This window comes from Siniperca chuatsi, linkage group LG3 (assembly GCF_020085105.1).
Source record: "Siniperca chuatsi isolate FFG_IHB_CAS linkage group LG3, ASM2008510v1, whole genome shotgun sequence".
Lineage (NCBI taxonomy): Eukaryota > Metazoa > Chordata > Actinopteri > Centrarchiformes > Sinipercidae > Siniperca > Siniperca chuatsi.
In genome coordinates this window covers 27,679,134-27,699,990 of record NC_058044.1, presented here as the reverse complement: position 1 = coordinate 27,699,990, position 20,857 = coordinate 27,679,134, and the positions used below count along the sequence as shown (strand labels likewise).

Sequence of the window (20,857 nt, the reverse complement as noted above, 5' to 3'; positions counted from 1 at the left end):
ACTGTGGCTAAGAGGTTAAGACTACTGCTGACGTGTAATTAGTGAATGGAGTGTCCTTGGGAAAGACTCCTAAAGTCATACTTTTCCTACCTGCGATATAAATACAGTTTAATAATTCTTTTTTTGTGGATATATATTTGAGAGTAGATTCAGATGATACACATAATTGGCTCCCCTTGCAAAAGAGAACCACTTGGAAAGTGACCATGCAAAGGTTTGTTCGTACCCTCAGTGGTAGAGGGCACATTGGAAGATAAACAGTGGTGTGTCTACTCAGAGGAACACCTTTTGGCATGCGTTGTCAAGCAAGTTGGATTGGGCTGTGTCACAAAATGACAGCAAAACTGAACTATCAAACTATCAAAAGGTAGAGTACTTAGACCCCTGATTTAATGAAAAAAAAAAAATGTGTCTCTGGTCTGTTTAGTATGGGCGATACATCCGTGCCTTGCTGCGGCAGGAAAAGGGTCTACCTATGATAACTGAGCTGCTGGCCCACGGCAACGACCGCGTGGTCCGCGCCATGTCTGGAGCCCTCCGCAACCTGGCTATTGACGCACGCAACAGAGATCTACTAGGTGAGACTTGGAGCACTCTGTGTGACTGAGCTAGTCACACTGTCCAACAGTATTTAAAAATACAGTTTTTTTTAATTTATTTATTTTTTTTATAACTATGTAGCACCAGAAGGATTTATTGTATCAAGAGGATCGCGTCAGTATTTAAGTGTGTTTTCAGGTAAACACGCAGTGCCTCACCTGGTGGCCAACCTGCCTGGCGGCGGTCAAAGTCAGCCGGTGCGAGCGCTGTCAGAAGAGACGGTGGTGTCGGTATTGAGCACGCTCCATGAGGTGCTGGGCTCCAGCCTGGAAGCAGCCAAGACCCTCAGGGCCTCACAGGGAATCGAGAGACTGGTGCTCATTAACAAGGATGGGTAAGGGCTGAAATTTTTTTTGTGATCATTTTCTGTTCATGTCTACAAGTTGGTAGCCTGTTGAAACTGCATCTTTGAATGACTTGCCTTCATTATGCGTCCCTTTTTATAAGTTCTTCTTTTTAATTCCCTCTGTCTGCCTCTTCTGTCCACCGGGATCACCAGTAATCGTTCTGAGCGGGAGGTGCGTGGGGCCGGCCTGGTGCTGCAGACAGTGTGGGGCTACAAGGAGCTGCGGCGCACTTTGGAGAAGGACGGCTGGAAGAAGACAGACTTCATGGTCAACCTAAACCCTCCCAGCAACAACACCAGGGCCAACGGAGGATATGAGGACAGCACTCTGCCACTCATAGACAGAGGTCAGGAAGGAAAAGGGGAAACGCATGCGTGTAAAGTGTACTGCTGCAAGGCCAATTATCTGAGTTTAAAGCAAGTCTTCAGTGTCTCCTGTCTTTTAAATCTCCTGTCCAATTAAAATATTGTTTGTACAGAAGCATTATTAGCATTTTTAGTATGTTATTTTGTTGATGTGAACCAAAATGTCATGACATTTAACTGCAAGACACACAAAAATGACATGGCTTTCGTGTTTGTAATGCAGCATTCGAACTACCGCAAAAAGCCGCTAGGGATCAGATGTGTATGTTTTAAATTTTAAATGCGTGGTACGTTTCTTTAATTCCAGCACAAATTCATCGATGTCTGGCTTATCATTTTACTTTCCACAGAGATCCAATTCTGATTGATCTAAATACTGATTTATTTAAAATATGGAGAGTGCACTTGCTACAGCTTTTTATGTAGGGCACTGAAAAGCTCTAACTCCAGGGTTTTTGAGCAACACAAGTCTTGTATTTCAATTCAGTTCCACGGAGCTCTGCTTTAAATTCTACAGACTTCAATGTGGCACTGTTTCAAAGAATGTGCTGCAGTTGATAAGTTGTTCATATAATATGACAATAAGCTGCTGGCAGACATCAGAGAATTAAATAGGAGTTGCAGTTAATTCTTATGTTTGTCTCAAACCTGCTTGGCGTGCAAGCTGTTTAAGGGTTTACCACAGTGGGGCATTTTAGATAATCCCAACTAGAGTTGTCAGTCACCGCGCTTATGTTAAGTTTATGTTCAAAAGATCTTTTAAGCTCCTTGGCGCTGATTTTGAAAGTGTCCAAACCCCACCCATCACACACCAAAGTAACGTAAACTATATATTTACAAATACTATCTGGCTCATGTCTGACTCTTAAAACACTCACACACCTACACACTATTCTGTGTTTGGCAGGAGATGGCTGTTGACACTGGCTCTGTGAGGGAACAAAAACATTTAACATTACATATTGATGCTTATTGTTTTCATGTCTTTAATACACAGGGGGCAAAGGGGACCGGGAAATGATTCCAATGAATGACTTGGGACCAGGCAAGTGTGACAACAGAAAATACACACGCACACACACACACACACATATACACATGTTTGTTTTGCTCATAATGACATAATGCTTTCCCTAGTCCCTTACCTTATCACAACTAAATACCTAACCGTAACTGGCCAGTATTACACTAGGCTGTGATATTGGCATGTGTAACAGATGAATCTTATCAATGAGTAGTTTTTGTGAGATTTGTGAGATCCTTGCATTAGAAACACAAACCTCTGGTTTAATAGACGTTTCTCCTCTTCAGATGCTTACTCCACACTGGACCAGAGAGGGAGAAGGAACACTCTGGATAACACACTCGAACCTGCTGACAAAGATGCAGTACAGGTAAACACTGGCCACATGCGCGCGCACACACACACACACACACCCTTAACCCTGCATGACTGCATCTTAATGAGAATTACTTAACTCCCTTACTCCTTACATAAACTCTACTACGTACTTCCTACATCCCTTTACTTACCTCAGTATAACTTCCAAGAGCTTACAACAGATGATTTCTAGAAAATTAAAAATGTGTGAGACTAATAGTACAGACAAGATCGTCATTTTCAGGAGTGTTTTTTAAAACACTGCAGTCCTTGGATGGATGTTATCTCTGTTGTCTTATCTGCTGAATAATGTTTTTTTGGATTGGATATTGATTGCACATCATCAACTAGCTAAAAAGATGGAATTGCTTGGAAAAATAAAACTGGTTAATCATGTGCAACACACACACACACCTTGATACACAGACCAATATCTTCACTTTCAGCTAAAAATGTTACCGTGTGAACGGACATGCTCTCACACACACCCATAGACAGCATGTCGATGCATGTCCTGTTTAAAGCACTGTGGTTGATCTGTGTCTTGCACATAATTTCTCACCGGTGTTCTTTTCCCCCTGAAACATGACCTAACATTAAACTAACCTTTTGCAACCCTTCTTTCTTTTGTCATCTGATGCCCTTATTTCCCTCCACATTTTTCTCTCTCTCGCTGTTTCTTTTTTCCTCCTATCTTTTCCATGTTTTGTGTCTCTTCACCTTCTCCTTTGGATTTTCAACCCTCTTGTTTCTTTATTTACCCCCTCCATGCTGTGTCTTGTCTCTCTGTCTCCTTTGGTCTCTCTCCTTCTCTTTATGTACCACACACTCCTACTCTTTCTTTTTGTCTTTCTCTCTCTCAGGGAGGGATGTATGGGGAGAGGCAGACCTCTTTGCCTCTCATGGATTCTTACGATGGTTAGGCTACACCCATTGTCACACTGCATGTCGGCGCATGGTATGTGTGTCCCACCGGCTGCTCCTCTCAACTCACTGCATGGCCTAATATCTTAGTTGTGTATTAAGAACTGACTTTGTATTTGACAGTGACCAGTGTTGCCAATGAGCTTCCATTGTACTGTATTTGGACTGTTTTTGCTCTCCCTGCTGGTGAAAAGTGTCAGTGATTTTTGTTCTCCTGAGATGTGATTTTTTTTTTTTCTCTCTCTCTGCACATTTTGTGTAATTTTTGTCTAACTTGCGATGACTTTGTTGCCAGCAACCACTATTGTGTAGTGTATTTTGTACCTTTTTTGTTTTTTAAAGCCTCTGCTGTGAATCTGAATTTTACATGTGCGATTCTTCCTGCCTAGGCATGAATGCCTCACATTAGCTGCTCCACATGATCAGTTCCCACACTTTTGCCTTTTCTCTTGCAGAAAAACTGATTGTGTGCATCACAAGACGACAGCCTCCTCCCACCTACTGCCCTTGCTGAACTGACAATGGGGGACCACTACACTACCGATGGGACTAAACACTCAACTCTTCTGTCCCTCTTCACTCTTTTGCAGCTTCTCTTCTCTCGCTCTCTCTCTTTGATACATTCCTCCATTGCAGCTGACAAACTAATGAAACCACATGGAAAAAAGTGACGTGGATCAACGCTCCCTGTGGACAAACCGGACGAGACACTATGACCACTTTGTGTTCTGCGAGTCCCTGAAACACTAACCACTTGATCAGATCCCATGGCCACGTGCATCCCATGTGTCTCCACGCAACAACACTACGACTTGCCTAGACAACACTAACTCTCTCTTCGATGAAAAGCAGAGACTGGTCATCTGAGAACTGTTCTATTTCTTGGAAGCTGGAGCGTCGACTTAGACTAATTAAGCTAATTAGAAAGATCAGATCTGTTGGGATCAGAATAGGACACTTTTTGGTGAAATTTTACATAAATGGCTATTACACTCTGTTTCAAAGAAATCGAGGGAATGTGTTATTTTTTTTTCTTTTTTTCTGATAGTTAAACACTACAAAAAAGATATTTCCTACCACTGAAAACCAATGTTTAGTGATCTAATCAAATATGTGTAAAGCTTCTGCTTCTGTTTTGGTAGTGCTTGTTCCTCTTCTTGCTTTGCTCTGTACCACAGTAATGTACATGTGCCAAATGACACTGCTACTGCTGCAACTGCCAGTACTGAATGCAAGAACTTCACACACAGACTTTTTACAGCAGCTACACTGAAATCTGTCATCTGCTTTGTTTTGTGCGCAGTTTGTATCGTTGACAGTCCATCGCTCAGATACATGGGGATGCTGCATTTTCTGTATTTGATTGTGATTCATAGATTATAAAAGGGTGGAGGTCCTAGTATGGATATACCTACAGACAGAAATAGAGCAGACAAATGATTCTCCATCTCGTTGGTATAGACAGTATAGTCTGTCCTGTTTCTAACATTATGTTTCTGTTAAATGTAAGCTCCGGTTCAGGTCTGTAATCTTATGAATGTGTACATACAAGACTGTCTCTAACAGCATCTTTGTGGGCTAACTGGAGTGCCTCGCTCATTCAGGATAGGTCTGATGGGTTTGTCCAACATGACATGGGTGACCAATCAAGGTGTCTTTTTCTCAGCAGGTTACTAGTTGGGAATACTGTATATGGAACTCAGCAGTTTTCTATTCTGTAACATAATGGAATATGTGAACTTGTATGTATGTAAAAGGTGATTCTTGTTATTGGGATTGTTTTTTATAAGGTATAAAACTCTTGAGTTCTGTATAATTTACTGCTTCACAAACCCATAACCTACTGTACCTGGCTTTAACACTACAGAACAGTACATGGGAGAAGACACAGTATTGAATGTTTTTGCCCGCATTTCTTAAATACAGCGCTTGTTCTGTAGAAGAATGCATATTCTTAGTGCCAAGTGAGATGTAGATACTTACTGAGTGGATGATTAAAAGAAGCACTAATGTGTTTTTCTTTATTCCCCCTTTTCCTTTGTTTGTCTTCCATACCAATTGAAACATGACAGAAATAACAAGTTGCCTTCAAGAGTGGACTGACTAAAAGAGAAGACTAGAGGAGAGCAAGGGTTTGTGTTAGAAAATCTTTGTGTATGGAGGCATAGACCAGAATTTGCTATTAGATAAAGTGGAGAAAAGAAGCACATTTAAACTATATATATATATACAAGAGAATATTTGTTAAATTGAATGGTTTTATGTATTTCTTTTTTATATTGATTTGGGTTTAATTGTTTTGGGTGCTCTGGGTGAACGCATATGCAATCAATTTTTATGTTTTGATTTAAAACATTCAGTCTAATTAAATGCAAAACAAGTTAGCTAAACAAAATCCTCCAACACATTCATCAGATACTGGAACACTAATGGTAAAATCTGATTCTGGACTACACCTTAATCTCTGCCTTGGCTCTTAAAGTTGCACATTCTCATTTCTGAATGAATTATGTAACTAGCAATACTGTTTTTAATAAAAAAGAAAATTATTTCTCAGAGTGTTTGTTTTCTTTTGCCTATCGTTGATCACACTATTTTATAGTGAATCAGTGAGCAGCAGCCTGTGCTTTTACAAAGAACAACATTTGCTTGTCATGACCGAGCAGCCAGTAGGTGTCGCTGTCAGTTTGCGACTCACCATTTCAGATGCAACAGTCGTGGGGGAAAGGTGTTAAACATTTAATGATTCTGTGACTTCAATTTCGGAGTTTAAGACTAGTGTCATTGGTTGAAATACAGTTTAATTGTGTAAAATACCTCTTGCTCCAGCAACAGAAAGATACTGGTAAGTGTAATTTTCAAGCTAATGCTACCGCATTTTAGCTGCGGTGTGTGAACTTTACTTTAGAGTTAGCTAATGACCTCGACTAACTAACGCTAATCACGTAGAGCTGCACCGCGGTTTGACAGTTCACCTTCATTCTAATGGGCTAACGTTACATTACTTAACTAGTGTTTGCGAATGAGGTGGACATGCATATTTACTTAATTTGTTGAATCATCCCCCCCCCCATTTGTCTGCTAATAATGTAATGCTAGCTAGCATTTAGCAACAATGGCAAGAAAATGTTAACTTATTTTAACAGTTTGACCCTCAAATCATTAATGAAATATTTAGTCAAATTGTACGCCCTGGCTAAAAGAAGCCGGTTAACATAAAGTAGAATAAATGGAAGCGGGAAAATACAACGCTACACTCCAACGTACCTAGAGTAACGTTACCTGAAGTTTACCAACCTTGACATTTATTTATTAATTTGTTACGAACCTTGACATTTATTTATTTGTGTTACCAACCTTGACATTGAGCAAGCGCAGTTTGGCTCCTCCACGTGCTCGTGCCAGGTGACAGGCGGCCGCCTGCTCAGAGCCCGAAATAAAGGCTGATACACGGCCCGCGGTGCGACGTTAATGCTAGGCTGTGTTGATGTTACAAACTCGTAGAGTGAGGATTAAAACATTAAAATGAGATGATCAGTAGCAAATAGTAAAACCAAAGCGGGGACAAAACTTCAGTTATAGGCAACAGTGAACATGTAGGTTTTGTCTACAACTGGTACCAACAGTGGTAAGTGTACTTTTGTGTGTCTTTCACAATAAATGTAACCATATTCCTTTACCTGTTATCCCCACCTCTTATGTCTTGCAGTGCCCATGTGGACATGCAGAGGTACTGGTGGCCAGGTTATGAGATACAGCTTCTTAGAGAGCTGCAGAGACAACAAAACAACGCCCAATTCTGTGACACCCTGTTGCAAACTGAGGGTGAGCTGTGTAGCCGATTGCAATGTTGAAATGAAACTGTGGTGTAGCATACTTAAAGTCTGAAATTGAAGGGAAACAAGAAAATGAACCAACTTTTTACTATCTCCTACTATTTGTAAAGGTATTTCAGTCCCAACCCACAGTTGCATCCTCGCAGCTCTCAGTCCCTACCTGTCTCAGAAGCTGTCAGCCTCCCCGTCTCCTCCATCGGGCCAGAAGCGCCAGCTCCATCTCCAGGCTGTGAAGGCCCAGACCCTGCTGAAGCTCGTTCGTCTTCTGTACTCTGGGGAGCTGGAGGTAATTGGAAGCGTAGAGCAGAATGACGTGCTGTCTGCAGCCCGCCAGTTTGGGATCACAGACCTTCTTGAGGGACAGAAAGATGGGGGGATGAAGGAGGGAGAACTCCAGGAAAAGAGTTTTGGGAGTTGCAGAGAGAGGAATGAAAGCAGGAAAATGCAGGATGCACAAGTTCTGGCCGAGATGCCTGGAAGGAGAGATACAGATTCTCCGATTGAAAAGAGAAGTTGCGTATCCACAGGCACACAGACTGTTAAAGCTGGTGAAAAGACAGTGTGCCGTTCTTTTACTCACTCCGGCCAAACTAAACCTCCAACCCCAGAACCTGGATCCTCTGTAGCTCCAAGTTTGGATTTTTTTATGTCATCACAACCCCAAAATATCACACTTGAGAAAAATGTTTGCTCCACTTCTTTCCCACCCGTTCCCAGCATGCCCAGTGGAGCACCAAGCGATGGAGAGTCTACATTGGACGGATCCTCTGACAGTGTAACAGATCCCAAGTCAACTTCAGCTTTGTCCAGCAACGTGATGACCTTCCCCATTTCTCTTAATGATAACTCAAACTCCCCGACACCTCGGGAAGAGTTTGAGTTTGGGGACAGCATACAGGTGTTGGCTAAGGAAGGGACAGGATTGGAGGGTGGAAAAATGGCTGACAATAGAGAAAATAGAGAGCAGCCAAGCCACGCCAACAGAGATGAGGTGCTAGGAGAGGAAAAGGGAAACTCTACAGAGAAGAGGCATGCACATGCAAATGTAGGGATGAAGAGCCTGGCTAAGATGAAACAGATGCAGCGCATGGTGGAGACCACACAAATTTCTATCAAAGTAAGTAGTAATTCATTTTTTCATGTAGAAAATAACTTGGAATGATAGTTACAGTGAATCATAGTTGGGTGTGTACATAAACCCAAAAGCTATATTAGGTGAGATTACAAATTGATTGTAAACCACATCAAAGGCTAACTTCCACTGCCTTGTGGTGGACAGTAAAGTTTATCAGGCCAAATTGCAAAATTACACTTTCTGGGAATTCGATTCAGTTTTTCTGTAGAACGTGACGCTGTTGAACAATTAGAGATCATAGTGTTGGGTTGCAACTACCTACTGTGGTCTATGATTCATTTTCTGTCAAGCAAATTCTTTAGGTTATCACAATCACTCAACCGCTGTTCCCTAAAATTTTGAGTCACGTCTCCATTTCCCTTTGATTCACGACTGTAAAAATGGCTCTGTCACTTGTGCATTTCACAAACAAAGAAAAGAAAGTAAATGGAAAATTTGAGGATTTAGTTTCATGACAGAATTGTCACGTCTCGGCTATGATGTGTTGATGACGTCTTCAGACTGTCAAAACAACTGGGAGCCCACAACTGTTTTTATCCTTTGTGTTCATTGGTGCATTTTCTTCCCTTTGTGCAGGTGAAGCTGAGGAGGAGGACTAAAGGAGAAGTGTGGGAGGTTGTGAGCGTGAAAGACACAGATGAGACGTCAGTTCTTACCTCCCGGAAACAGGTAGATAAGTATGATGACGAATTTATGTAGACACACTTGTCATCCAGTTGACTTGGATTTGATTGGGTGTTTTAAAGTGTAGATTATATATGATTATATTACAGTTCAAATCACTTAGTCTGCCAAGTACAAAAAATACTCAATCATCTGTCTTGGTGACGCATTATTATTATTATTATTATTATTATTATTATTATTATTATTTCACAGTATTTACTTAGAAATGATACACCAGCAAGACATCACTTATTATTTAAAGGGACAGTAGCTCTTATACATGCATTGTGTGTGTATATAAGGGGTAGATAAAGAACTTTTTCTTTCATGACACTATGTAACTAAATTACCTTTGCAAACACAGCTACAAAGCTGAGCCAATTAGCAGTACTGTATTTGTCTGCCTTAATAATTTTGGCAGGGACCGATGCACCTGCAGTTTGGGTACAATTAATGTGGTCTCTTTGGACCTCTGTTAGTTGTCTCTGACTGCCGGGCCTCTCTTTATTTATGAAATGCACACTAAACAAGATAACAAGTGTGTTTAAACAAATGTACTTTAATAGAAGCCACTGCTTTTTAATAATAAACTTTGCTGGTAAGTCTAAAAGCATATCATTTGCAATACAAACAAATACTAGGAAATATAAGAAATGTCTTTACATGTAACTGTCTTTTTGCATGGGAAAGGAAAGCGATTGCAGAAGGGAAGTGTTAAGAGAAAGAATAATGCCATAGTCAAATTTATTGTGAAACACACACGGTGATGCAGAACCACTGGATGTTATTTTGATGGCTTGATTCCACCGGGAGCGGCTCTATGGAGTCTCCTCTGCGACACGCTTTTGTTCCGTCTTCCGCACGGCTTCATACCCCACCGGGAGCGTTTCAGCAGCGGAGTGTTTTGCCTGCCCGATTTTGTTGACTTGCTCAGATTTTGTTGATTTGGTCATTTTTCCTTGATTTTTGTGCTTCTACCATAGGACTTCTGGCCTGGTGCCACCGGTTATAACGTAATGTTGAGATGTGATATACGATCAGGAGTCTGCACGGGGTGTTTTATCTTGAAAATTGACTGGATGCTCTATGCCGTTCCTGTGTCTGACTTCCTGTCCAGCTCGATATGCTCTGTGCAGCTTGAAAAGACTAGGCGCGGAGCAGAGCGGAGAGCCGCTTCTGAAACGCGCTGTGGCGCATCTGGCGGAATCACAAGTTATGCAGAAATAAGTCACTTTCTGACCTCACCCCTTTCAATTTGAGCAAGGTCAGAACGAAATGCCCCTGCTCCCAGACTCCACCTGAGAGCTGCAGCACCACAGCCATGCTGATAATTGTTAAAAGTATGCCATTACTTAATAAATAAAATGACAACAGAAATAGAGGGTTATTAAAAAAAATGAGTCAGCGTGTATTTAATGGGTCTGATATGAGTTGAATTTTATCTTTTATCAAGTTTACTTTGATATGTGACCTCTTATTCGTCTTTCTCAAGGATGTCTCCAACCACAAAAGGCCACAGGTCGACCTTACAAATGGTGAGCCTCCTCCCTCTTCTGTCCAGCCAGGCCCAATTCATGAGCCGATTCTTCAGCCTGCTACCACCAACTCCCCTGAACCAGCACCTCACCCCATCACCACCTCTGACTCCCAGCTTCTCTCTAGTGACTGCTTCACCCCAAACCAAAACGATGGCCTCGAGTCAGTCCCACTCCCCCAGCCCCCAGGCCCTGTAGAGGAGTCTGATGAGCAGATAGAGAAGCTGTTGGAGGACATCATGATGGGCCTGAACATCCTGCCAAACTTGGAGAGGGACTGCAAGAAGTCTCATCACCTTCAACCGAGCCATGACGGAGCCCCAGCTACTTGCCAGGTCCTGGTTACAGAGAAAGACGGGCCGCAGAATCAGATGCATGCTGCAGTAAGTGCAGCAGAGTGTGCGTATTACCAGGATTTTGGGACACAAATTGGTCACTCATCAACAGATACAGGTATCTAGATGCATTTGTTTTCTTATGATTTTTTTTATTTATTTTTTTAGCCATTTTTAATCCAAAGAGGGAGCAATCGCATGTTTTCTCATTTTATGTTTACCGGCTAATATAACTTTGTACATGTGGTGGGTGTCGAATCATGGAAGTGGATCTCAGGTTCTCTACAGCTTTATCCTTTATCTGTATTGTCCTTTGTCTGTGTCTTATTTAGAATTTGGTTACACCAGTACACCTATAAAATATTATAATGGGACTATACAAAATCGGCCGTCCTCTTGTTTATATTCCAGCACTTTACAGCGTTTTGAAAAATGCCCATAATGGGTCCAAGCCGATATCATCAAATTGCTTATTTTGTCTGAACAGTCCAAAACCCGAATATTTACTGTCACATCAATAGAGCGAGGCAGACAATCCTCACAATTGAGAAGCTGGAACAAGGAAATGTTTGGTATTTTAGCTTTAAAAATTGATAATTCAATTAACTGTCTCAACTCAAATTTCATCATTTGTGTGTGTGTGTATATATATGTATATATATATATATATATATATATATATATATATATATATATATATATATATATACATACATGAGAGAGAGAGAGAGCAGTGCTGTTTAAAATAAATCTGAATCTTGTATTGTCCAGTGTGCTAAAGCAAACAAAGAACACAGACCTTTCCCTAAATTCCCACACTGCTGCCTCTCCTCTTGTCAGTCCTCCACTATCTAAAACCCCCACCCTAACACCAACCACCTCAGCTTTGTTAAGTCAAGATGGATTGATGGCAGTCTTCCCACCTGTTCTACAGGTATCCATTGTTGTTTTACAGCTCCGAACCAGCCCAGCTGCTCAAGCCTTTCATCTGTACAGCCGGATGCTGTGCTAAGCCAGCGGCAGTGCTCTCCTCAGTGTCACTCAGCTGTCACATCCGTGGGGCAAACAGATGGAACGAGCCACCAGGGCATGCCGCTGTCCAAAAGTCAAAATTGTCCATATCCTGAAGCACCCACAGCAAGATCAGACATACCTACAGCTTGCTACTCTAGTGGGCAGAAACTACATTACCCAGCGTGCCAGGAAACGTCCTCACAAGACGATCAGAGCATCCTAGAGTTTTTACCCCTGACGAATGGAAATGAGGCACAGGCCTCGCTTTCTTTCTCTTTACCCTGCATGGATGATTTGCGGCTGCCTCGATTACTCTCTCCATTAGAGCCATCTACCTCAGCAGCAAAACATCAGCCTATCCTCAGCAACTCAGCGAACCATAGCGATAAAATTCTGCCATCTCTACATGGGCGGCCCTGGCTCACAGAAGTCCCCGCGTCACTACAATTTCCTCTCAGTGCCATCACGCACAGAGAAAATAAACGTGCATCTTTACCACAGGATGCAAACTGCAGCTGTTGGTCGAGGCAACGGCAGAAACATCTGGAGCTCAATCCACAAAATGGGGCAAGCTGGGTAGAATCTTGTACTGTGGAAGAGAGAGGAACGATATCCGCTGGTCATCAAAATGCGGCAGAACTGAACTCTCACCCCATGAAGGTGAAGGAAAGTTCAAACTGTAAACAAGGTGATGCTGCAGCGCCTAAAAGGAGGAAGATAAAGCGCACAAGTCATCCACAAGATGCTGCCGGTTCTCTTTTCGCATGGAAAGATGTGAAAGTCAGTGATGGTCAAATCAACCTGAGCGTTTGCTCAGTCAGTTTGTCAAGCAACAATGTGCTGGCGAAGGAAAGAGAAATGGCCACCAGTTCTTTAACCATGCCGTACAAATTTGTAAGGAAACCAAGTGAATCGTCAGCCATCACAGAAAGTCTGAGAGAGAAGACCAGAGGGCCTGGGGATCTCAGTTCTGACCAGACTCGGATCAGGACCAGGGGCTTTTTGAAAAAAACGCGAGAGACACCAAGTGACACAAGCCTAGAAAATTCTTCAGTTTTAAAACCCGTGGCCCGTACAGCTAAGATTGTGTATAAACAAGAGGTCTCACTCCCCAGGCGGAAACGTGGAAGGCCACCGAAAGTAAAGCTTGAAAATAATCCTCCAGAGAGCTCTCCTGCCATCACGGAAAAGAAGAGCCACAATGTGGAAAGTGAGCACCAAATTGACAACAATTTGCCAAAGGAGGAGTGTGAAAAATCAAAGAGACGGTGTAAAAAACAGAGGAGGAATAGAAGTGAAGTGGAAGTAATTCCACCAAAGAAGACCACAAGTGCTGAGAGCACGGGCGAGGCCGAGCCAGACAATAACAATGAGACAATCCCAGCAGGGAGGAAACTTGGGACACCCAAACGGCCACGGGTGGTCATCCTAAAGGAGTTTCAAAAGCTTATCAAACACCAACACTCAAGAACAAGGAAGTCAAAAGAAAGCCAGGACAAGGAAAAAAATGAAACTGCAAGAGATGTCGAAGAAGAATTAACTAAGGAGACAGAAATGGACATAGACGTTACTCAGTCTCAGAACAGGGACGGGATTGAAGAGTCTCACGTCATCTTCAATGTCACGGTTGATAAAAATCACAATGAAATTTTCAACAAATCACAGCTAGATGACTCAAACAGCTCTACTAGTAAGGAGACCAGTTTGTTTGGTGACGAGGACCATCCGCTGTTTTCCTTTGACGTCTTGGGAGAAGAGGTGGCCAAGTTAGCAGCTGAGAGGGAGCAGCCATTGAAGAATCCTGATGAAGGTAAAATGTTTGTTCCCATAGTGTACAGTGAGTAAAAATTAGATATCAGAAATATTGGAAAAGCTAAACTCCAGCTATTGAACCATTGAAGTTTTTTCATTTGACTTATTGGTTAGGCTGAAAAATCACCTATTTTCTTAAAACCACTACAGTATGTGTAAAATATAGAAATGTGTACTTTGGCGCCATCTGGTGGTAGTATCGAGAATGACTGACAGACAGCAATAACTACAAGATGCTTGAATTGTTATTTGAATAATGTTGGGCTAGTTTTAAGATAGATCTTAAGATAAAGAGACCCCATTTACAGACTTGATTAGACCCAATTTGTTTTTCTGAATTACCCTTAGTGGTATCAAGCCTTGCGGCGGTGGTGGAAGGAGTGCTCAGATCCTTTATTTACATAAGTATCAATACAACGATGTAAAAATACTCCATTCCAAATACTGCATTCCTGAAGCACCCACAACAAGATCAGACATACCCACAGTGTGTAAGTACAAAAGTATTATCAGCAAAATGTACATAAAACTATTTATCAGTCACATTTTACTGCACAAACACTAATTTACTGCTGATACTTTAAAAGGGACAGTTCCCCCCCAAAATCAAAGATACATATTTTTCCTCTTGCCTGTAGTGCTGTTTATCCATCTAGATTGTTTTGGTGTGAGTTGCCGAGTTTTGGAGATATCGGCTGCAGAGATGTCTGCCTTTTTTGAATATAATGGAACTATATGCCACTCGGCTTGTGGTGCTCAAAGCGCCAAAAATATTGTTCTTGTTTTGAGCAGTTTCATGTAGGAACTATCGGTAGAACCTACATGAAACTGCTCACAACAAATCTGTGGATTATCTTGGGTAACCGCATCATGATTTCTGCATACATTGCTATTGAGTTTTTCAAATGTATTTTTTTGCCGCTTTGAGCACCACAAGCTAGTCAAAAACTGCAGACATCTCTGCAGCCGATATCTCCAAAACTCGGCAACTCGCACCAAAACAATCTAGATGGATAAACAGCACTACAGGCAAGAGGAAAAATATGTATCTTTGATTTTGGGGGGGAACTGTCCCTTTTAAAGTATCAGCAGTAAATTAGTGTTTGTGCAGTAAAATGTGACTGATAAACAGTTTTATGACATTAGGAGGAAATGTCCCTTTGGTGGAACTGCTAACAACTCAGACATCTGAAACATGACAAGGAGCCCCAACCACACACCGCTCTTCGGAGGGGTTGATGAGCCAAAAAGGTTGAAAATCACTGGTTTAATGAATGCATCCTATTTTAAAACCTTACCACATGTTTTTTTTTTTTCTTAATCTGAAAAGTAACTTGTAACTCCAGTTGTTAAATAAATGTAGTGGCACTATATTTTCCTCTGAATTTTAGTGGAGTAGAAGTATAAACTAGCATAAAATAGGAATTCCAAGTAAAGTACAAGTATCTCAAAACTGTACAGCAAGTGCAGTACTTCAGTAAATGTAATGTTTCTTTCCACCATTGCCTTGCAGACATATTTTGTTTTATTTGCTGAGGCTTTCATATATCTGCCACTTCAATACAATTGAAAAATGTTTTTAAAATGGCCTTTTGAAAACTCAAAAGCAATGTACATTTCCAAAAACAATGCCCCAATTATTCTGGATAATCCTTTTTACTTCCTTATTTATTTATTTTTTAGCACGAAAAGCCTGTGATGCAGGAGTGTCAAATACTGGGGGGTACGTGGTTCATAGCAGTCGGCTGTGTTGTGACACCCACCTCCCTCAAAACGACAAAATGCCTTTGGACCACAACTTGAACCCCCAGACCCCTGAGGGAACTGGTCCCCCTCTGTCGGACACTGTTGGGTTCAGCACAAGCTCAGGTTGTGATCAAGAAGGAGGAGAGGAGGAAGTGGAAGTGGACGTTCTGCTTTACTCCCCAGACAAAGTGCCTCAGATCAGCGAATGTGAGAATGGACTTGACATGGACATAAATCCAGAGGAAGAAGAGGAGGAAGATGTGAACGAGATTGATGTGACTGGAGATGAGGCAGAGTAACCTTTGTACGTGTGCATAGTTTTTACTATGCTGCGTGACTGCGTCAGCACTTTGGTGTGCCAAGCCTAATGTTCTCTCTGTTCTGGTTTTATGTATGTTCACAGAGATGCCAGATGAAGTCCATTTTGCTGTGAAGCTATGTATAATAGATTTTTATGTCCTTCCTTTTCTGTTTTCATTCCATTTACACGGTTCAAATGGATGTTTAATTTCCATTAATAATATGCTAACGCATTGGTACAAATAGGGGAAAAGTTCTTACTGTTGTTCACATTTACCATTTATATTTGTCAGTAATTTTATTAATTTTTCATTTTCAGTAAAATTTGAGTTGTCAGACTGATTATGGTAACAGCACTTAAGTGGTGTTTTGTCTCTCTTAAGTAACCATTGTAGAAAATAAATTTATTTTGAGCCTGTATTTGTAAAGCGCATTGTATTTTATGTAAATTACATAATTGTGGTTTATTAAAAAAACATTTTTTTTCGTGCATGTCACAGGTGTTTTTTTTCCCCCCCTGACAACACGGCACTAAATTTGAATTCATCTGTGGAAATACACAGAAAGGCCAGGAGAGGGCGCACTGTCTCTGCCTTCCGTTTGAAGCCAACTTTATTGACAGCGGAAGTGTGAGCGGAGCCGGTACACACGTGTTGTCTTGAGGATTTGAAGGTTAAAGAAGAAGAAGAAGCAGCAGCAGCGGGTGGGTTTCTTGTTGGCTATCCGCTGGAGAGAGTCACCAGGACGGCGTGTTTGTGGTTAAAGCCAGGTGTGAGCAGCAGTGAAACGCAGACATGGATCCCATGAAGGCACAGCAGCTTGCAGCGGAGCTGGAGGTGGAAATGATGGCTGACATGTACAACCGGTAAAGCCAAAACAAGCTAGCCATTAAGCTAGCTATCTCTAATTTATGCTGCATCTCTGTCAGTGAACTGTCTCATAACCTTCATTCTCATTATGCGGGGACAAAGGGTAATCTAAAGGTTAGCTACGCTTAGTGAAGACGTAGCTATAGTGTCCCTCCTTTATGCTAGCTACAGCTGGTTACTAAAAGTACTGTAGCTTCATGTGACAGTATTTCATGGATGCTCAGTCGGGCCGACACATACTGCGACTGTACATAAAGCTACAGGACTGTACAAGCCACCAGTAACAAACAGCGTAGAGTTAGCTAGTCATGTTAAATGTGTTTGTGGGTGCTAAAAAAGTCAGAATATATAAAATTACAGTAACACTTAAATAGATTTGGCTTAGTTAACTACAGCTAAATGTAGCATTGACATCTTCTAATTTAGGCGTTTCAGTACGAAAGCACAGTGCAAATTGTCTTAAGGGCTTCAATTATCAGGTACATTTAGATAGGGATAGGCAATCATCACATTTGTGACATTTAATAGATGATTATTTAAAATAATCAAAAACAGACTGATCATAACCAAACGAGCTAAGTCCAAAGTGAAATCTTGAAATGATTTTGATTTCTAATGATATTAGGGATGCACAATATTGTTTTTTTTAACCAATTTTCCAAAGAAGAATTGGGAGAATATAAAAATATATATTTGTGCTAACACTTGAACACATCTTTGTTCTTCCATTACTCTACCGACTTTACCACGCAGAAAATTAGATATTAATTGAATCTGTTCAAAATTAGCTACTAATAACAGCTTCTTATGGCTGCAGTAAATAAAAATGATCACGTACTGTATGCACTTGTATCTAACAATTCAATGATCCACATTATCAAATATTATGAATACATTGGGTATAACTTTGATACTGACCCTAATTACATTTAAAAAGACCTTTTTTAAATGCCTTAAATGTAAGTTGCTGTAACTTGGAGACCTCCTGTAACTGGAGTGACAACACTGCTGCGATAACGGAACAATCATGTCGAAGTAACAGCTTAAGAGAAAGTTTTAAGGTTCGTACTGAGTGGAGAGAGTACAGGTGAAGGGCTGACGTGGTAGAACTTGGCGAGTTTCAAGTTGAGGTGGCTACAGCATTCAGGATGAGCTGGAGACGAAGATTAGATGACAGGATTGAGAAGTGAGTTCAGGGGAACTCCAGTGAAGAATGTGGACAATCGTGGATGTGAAAGAGGGACTGCACAACAGCCACAGAGCAACTTGTGTTGAGGTCATGTCTATTGGCTTTTATCGAGTCACATTTTGACTTGTAATAAGATGAGCACAGGTATTAATAACGTTAATGATGGCTGTGTTCAATTTCTGTCAGTGAGCTAGCATGCACAACACCAGAGCCCTGGAACTGGCTGATATAGATTAATTGTCTTAGTAACACCTGGGTTTCTCCTGCCATGACATGTCAAAATGTCTACTTTGAAAAAGGTCTATTGACAAAGTCAAATGGCACATTGTCTTTGACTCAGTAGCTCTACCAATAATGTGACAATATTACTGGTGCTTCTAAACTATATTTATGATACGGTCTCAGGCAGTTTATAAGCATTCATTGTTAATTTCAGGCATATATTTGATAATTCATTCTTCATTTCTGCTTATCTCAATGAGTATTGTCCCTGTCAAATAAATGAATAAAGTAAATGAATGTCAATCAAACTTAAAGCCCCATCATGTGACTTGAATCTCAGGCGGGGACACTGAGAGACTGGGTTCAACACATAAACCAATTTTTACTGGTTTTCCTATTTTTTTGTTTCTTTTGACCTAACGATTAATCGTTAAACACATAAAATAATTGTCAGATCAGTTGATAATGAAAATAATTGTTGCCCTTCTAATGTCATCAGAATAATTTTGAAGATGTTCTAATCACATAGAAACTCTACACGTACGGGCTTTAACAGTCAAAACTATTTAGTTGGTCAAGCATGGTTGCCCTCAACCCTTAAAAGTTGAGTGGGTCCAGCAGAAGGAGCTGTACAGTTTTTTTCCAAGTGACAATGACTATATGTGAGTATTGGTGGGACGACATATTAAAGATGGAGTATGCGATTCTAATCCAATACGTCTTTTTATCAAATTCAGCGAATATCTCCTCACGGTCCGCTAGCTGTCCGTTCAGTGCGTGCGCTTAAATAAAACTCTGGTGTTTGTACACAGCCCTGGCTCTGTGAATGGGAAACAAACAACATTCCAGCCACGATTTGTGTGTCAGGTAACGGCAAACTAGAAAGTAAGCTGAATGTCCGTGGGCAAGTCATTTAACAAGATATGCTGCTGTTGTGATGTTAGCTATAGTAGCAGGAGAGTTGTGAGTATCGCTGTCTGGAGCTGCTGTGCTTCGCAGCAGCAACTGTAGCGACAGTTTGCTAACGCACAACCTAGCTAACATTAGTTACATTACTTGCTGTGTTTTGGTTTCTCCAGAATCGCATACCGCACCTTTTAAGGCGCTCAGGCATAATGAAATAGTCCAGTAAAAGTGTTAACACATGGAATAACATTGATCTTTACACGTAATGTCTGACTGTTACCTGGCTTCCTTTCCTCCCAGAATGACCAACGCCTGCCACAGGAAGTGTGTACCGCCGCATTACAAGGAGGCAGAGCTGACGAAGGGCGAGTCGGTGTGCCTGGACCGCTGCGTGGCCAAGTACATGGACCTTCACGAGAGGCTGGGACGCAAGCTGACAGAGCTCTCGGTCCAGGACGAGGAAGTGATGAGGAAGGCGGCTGTGGGCAGCGGATAGAGACGCTGATGAAGGGAACAAAGTGGAGCATTGTGGGGGATTGCAAGGTTATGGGGTGGGGTTGGCATATCTGGTTTCTCTAAGATGAGAAACTTGTGTTTTTAATGAGTGGGTGGGTTTTGTTGGGGAAATGAAAAAAAATGTAAAATGATTGCTGTTGAGGGCCCACTGAGACTACGACCTCTACTGCAGCAGAGGACGAGACATGGGACAGGGCCGGAGGAATCACCGGAGGACTTGGTGGAACGACAGCACGAGGACGTCTCGAGGCCGCTCACAGCGGTCCACCCGCCTTTCTGGACGTGTCGGATTAGTTTTCCATTCATCTTGGCCCGCTCCTCAAGAAGTCACTTGAAAATTGACTGGAAAGGAGAAAGGCCGGGGACATGTAATATTATTTCTAAGTCATACTTTGTGATTGTTTTAGCTGCTTGGAGTGCAAGAAAGGTGCTGCTTCTACTGCAGAAACTCAAATACTTTGTTTAAAGCTTTGTGGTAGCAGCTGGTGTTTGGGGCAGGTCAAAACAAACACTAAGAATGATTTGCATTTAGTCTTTGTTCCCAAATCACCCTTCACACAGGTGATTTGTTTTCCTTTTTTAAAAAGGGGGTGAAAGTAACCACGGGCCCTCTTAAGGTGATATCTTAACATGATATTCAGGTAGAAATACATTGTTCAGTTACAAGTTGTCTGTTATGCAGACAAAGTAGTGTCAGTTCTGTAGGAAACCTTGAAATACAGTGAATCAAATACATGGATCAGGGCGTGCACTGAATTAATTCTGGATTATACAGACACTATGCATAGTTTCCTCTCTGTGGGTGCTGTGTTGGCTCGGAATCAGACGGCCAGCCAGGCCGTTCTGGCTGCATGGACGTGTGTTGAAGATGGACTGAACTTTGCTCATTTGTCATGCTTGTGTAGACTGTGTTGTGCTGTGTGTCAGTGGACCATGTTTTTGACTGTGAAACATTTTTATTTTATTTTTTTTCCCGCCCGTGCTAACCACTGTGTCAGTGTCTCAGCTTCGTATCTGCATATTGGAGAAGCTGCACAGTGTTTTGTTGTTATAAATGAATCTAATAAAACAATGTCATCCTTCATCTTAATGTCACCAGTGTTGCCAAAAGGATATTAAAGTCTTCTCCTCTGTCCCACACACGTTTGTTTTAATGTCG

At 41.5% G+C, this 20,857-nt stretch overlaps 3 protein-coding genes across 17 annotated transcripts in view; all 3 read left to right on the top strand.

Annotated features, from left to right (window-relative positions):
• The window catches only part of ctnnd1 (catenin (cadherin-associated protein), delta 1), a 31,448-nt gene extending 25,275 nt beyond the window's left edge, over positions 1-6,173 (top strand). For 12 of the 13 annotated variants that reach the window (XM_044188893.1, XM_044188886.1, XM_044188896.1 and 9 more), the window contains 7 exons: positions 428-578; positions 739-934; positions 1,100-1,293; positions 2,310-2,357; positions 2,624-2,706; positions 3,557-3,611; positions 4,073-6,173. In XM_044188893.1, coding sequence (XP_044044828.1) covers positions 428-578; positions 739-934; positions 1,100-1,293; positions 2,310-2,357; positions 2,624-2,706; positions 3,557-3,611; positions 4,073-4,131 — 786 coding nt within the window. In that variant the 3' untranslated portion in view covers positions 4,132-6,173. The remainder of the gene's footprint in view (positions 1-427; positions 579-738; positions 935-1,099; positions 1,294-2,309; positions 2,358-2,623; positions 2,707-3,556; positions 3,612-4,072) is intronic. The other variant, XM_044188894.1, reaches the window with a different exon arrangement.
• Positions 6,174-6,270: 97 nt separating this feature from the next.
• On the top strand, positions 6,271-16,483 carry LOC122872861. Of its 3 annotated transcripts, none has more exons than XM_044188885.1 (7): positions 6,271-6,462; positions 7,327-7,442; positions 7,564-8,570; positions 9,165-9,257; positions 10,747-11,242; positions 12,080-13,948; positions 15,634-16,483. In XM_044188885.1, exons 2-7 carry the CDS (start codon positions 7,340-7,342, stop codon positions 15,993-15,995), a joined length of 3,930 nt encoding a protein of 1,309 aa, XP_044044820.1. In that variant the 5' UTR covers positions 6,271-6,462; positions 7,327-7,339; the 3' UTR covers positions 15,996-16,483. The 3 variants fall into 3 exon arrangements, with proteins under 3 accessions (XP_044044820.1, XP_044044818.1, XP_044044819.1); XM_044188883.1 differs by having other exon boundaries at positions 12,059-13,948; XM_044188884.1 differs by lacking the exon at positions 6,271-6,462 and adding an exon at positions 6,808-7,245 and having other exon boundaries at positions 12,059-13,948.
• Positions 16,484-16,611: 128 nt separating this feature from the next.
• timm10 (translocase of inner mitochondrial membrane 10 homolog (yeast)) lies at positions 16,612-20,838 on the top strand. The gene is made up of 2 exons (XM_044189671.1): positions 16,612-16,861; positions 19,483-20,838. Exons 1-2 carry the CDS (start codon positions 16,791-16,793, stop codon positions 19,676-19,678), a joined length of 267 nt encoding a protein of 88 aa, XP_044045606.1. The 5' UTR covers positions 16,612-16,790; the 3' UTR covers positions 19,679-20,838.
• The last annotated feature ends 19 nt before the right edge of the window (positions 20,839-20,857 follow it).

What these genes read in the sequence shown, in the direction of transcription:
- timm10 (XM_044189671.1), top strand. Translation starts at nt 16,791, where the DNA reads ATGGATCCCATGAAGGCACAGCAGCTTGCAGCGGAGCTGGAGGTGGAA. An exon ending in ATGGCTGACATGTACAACCG is followed by an intron (nt 16,862 to 19,482) that starts GTAAAGCCAAAA and finishes CTTTCCTCCCAG; the next exon opens with AATGACCAACGCCTGCCACA.
- LOC122872861 (XM_044188883.1), top strand. Translation starts at nt 7,340, where the DNA reads ATGCAGAGGTACTGGTGGCCAGGTTATGAGATACAGCTTCTTAGAGAG. An exon ending in CACCCTGTTGCAAACTGAGG is followed by an intron (nt 7,443 to 7,563) that starts GTGAGCTGTGTA and finishes CTATTTGTAAAG; the next exon opens with GTATTTCAGTCCCAACCCAC. An exon ending in TTCTTACCTCCCGGAAACAG is followed by an intron (nt 9,258 to 10,746) that starts GTAGATAAGTAT and finishes GTCTTTCTCAAG; the next exon opens with GATGTCTCCAACCACAAAAG.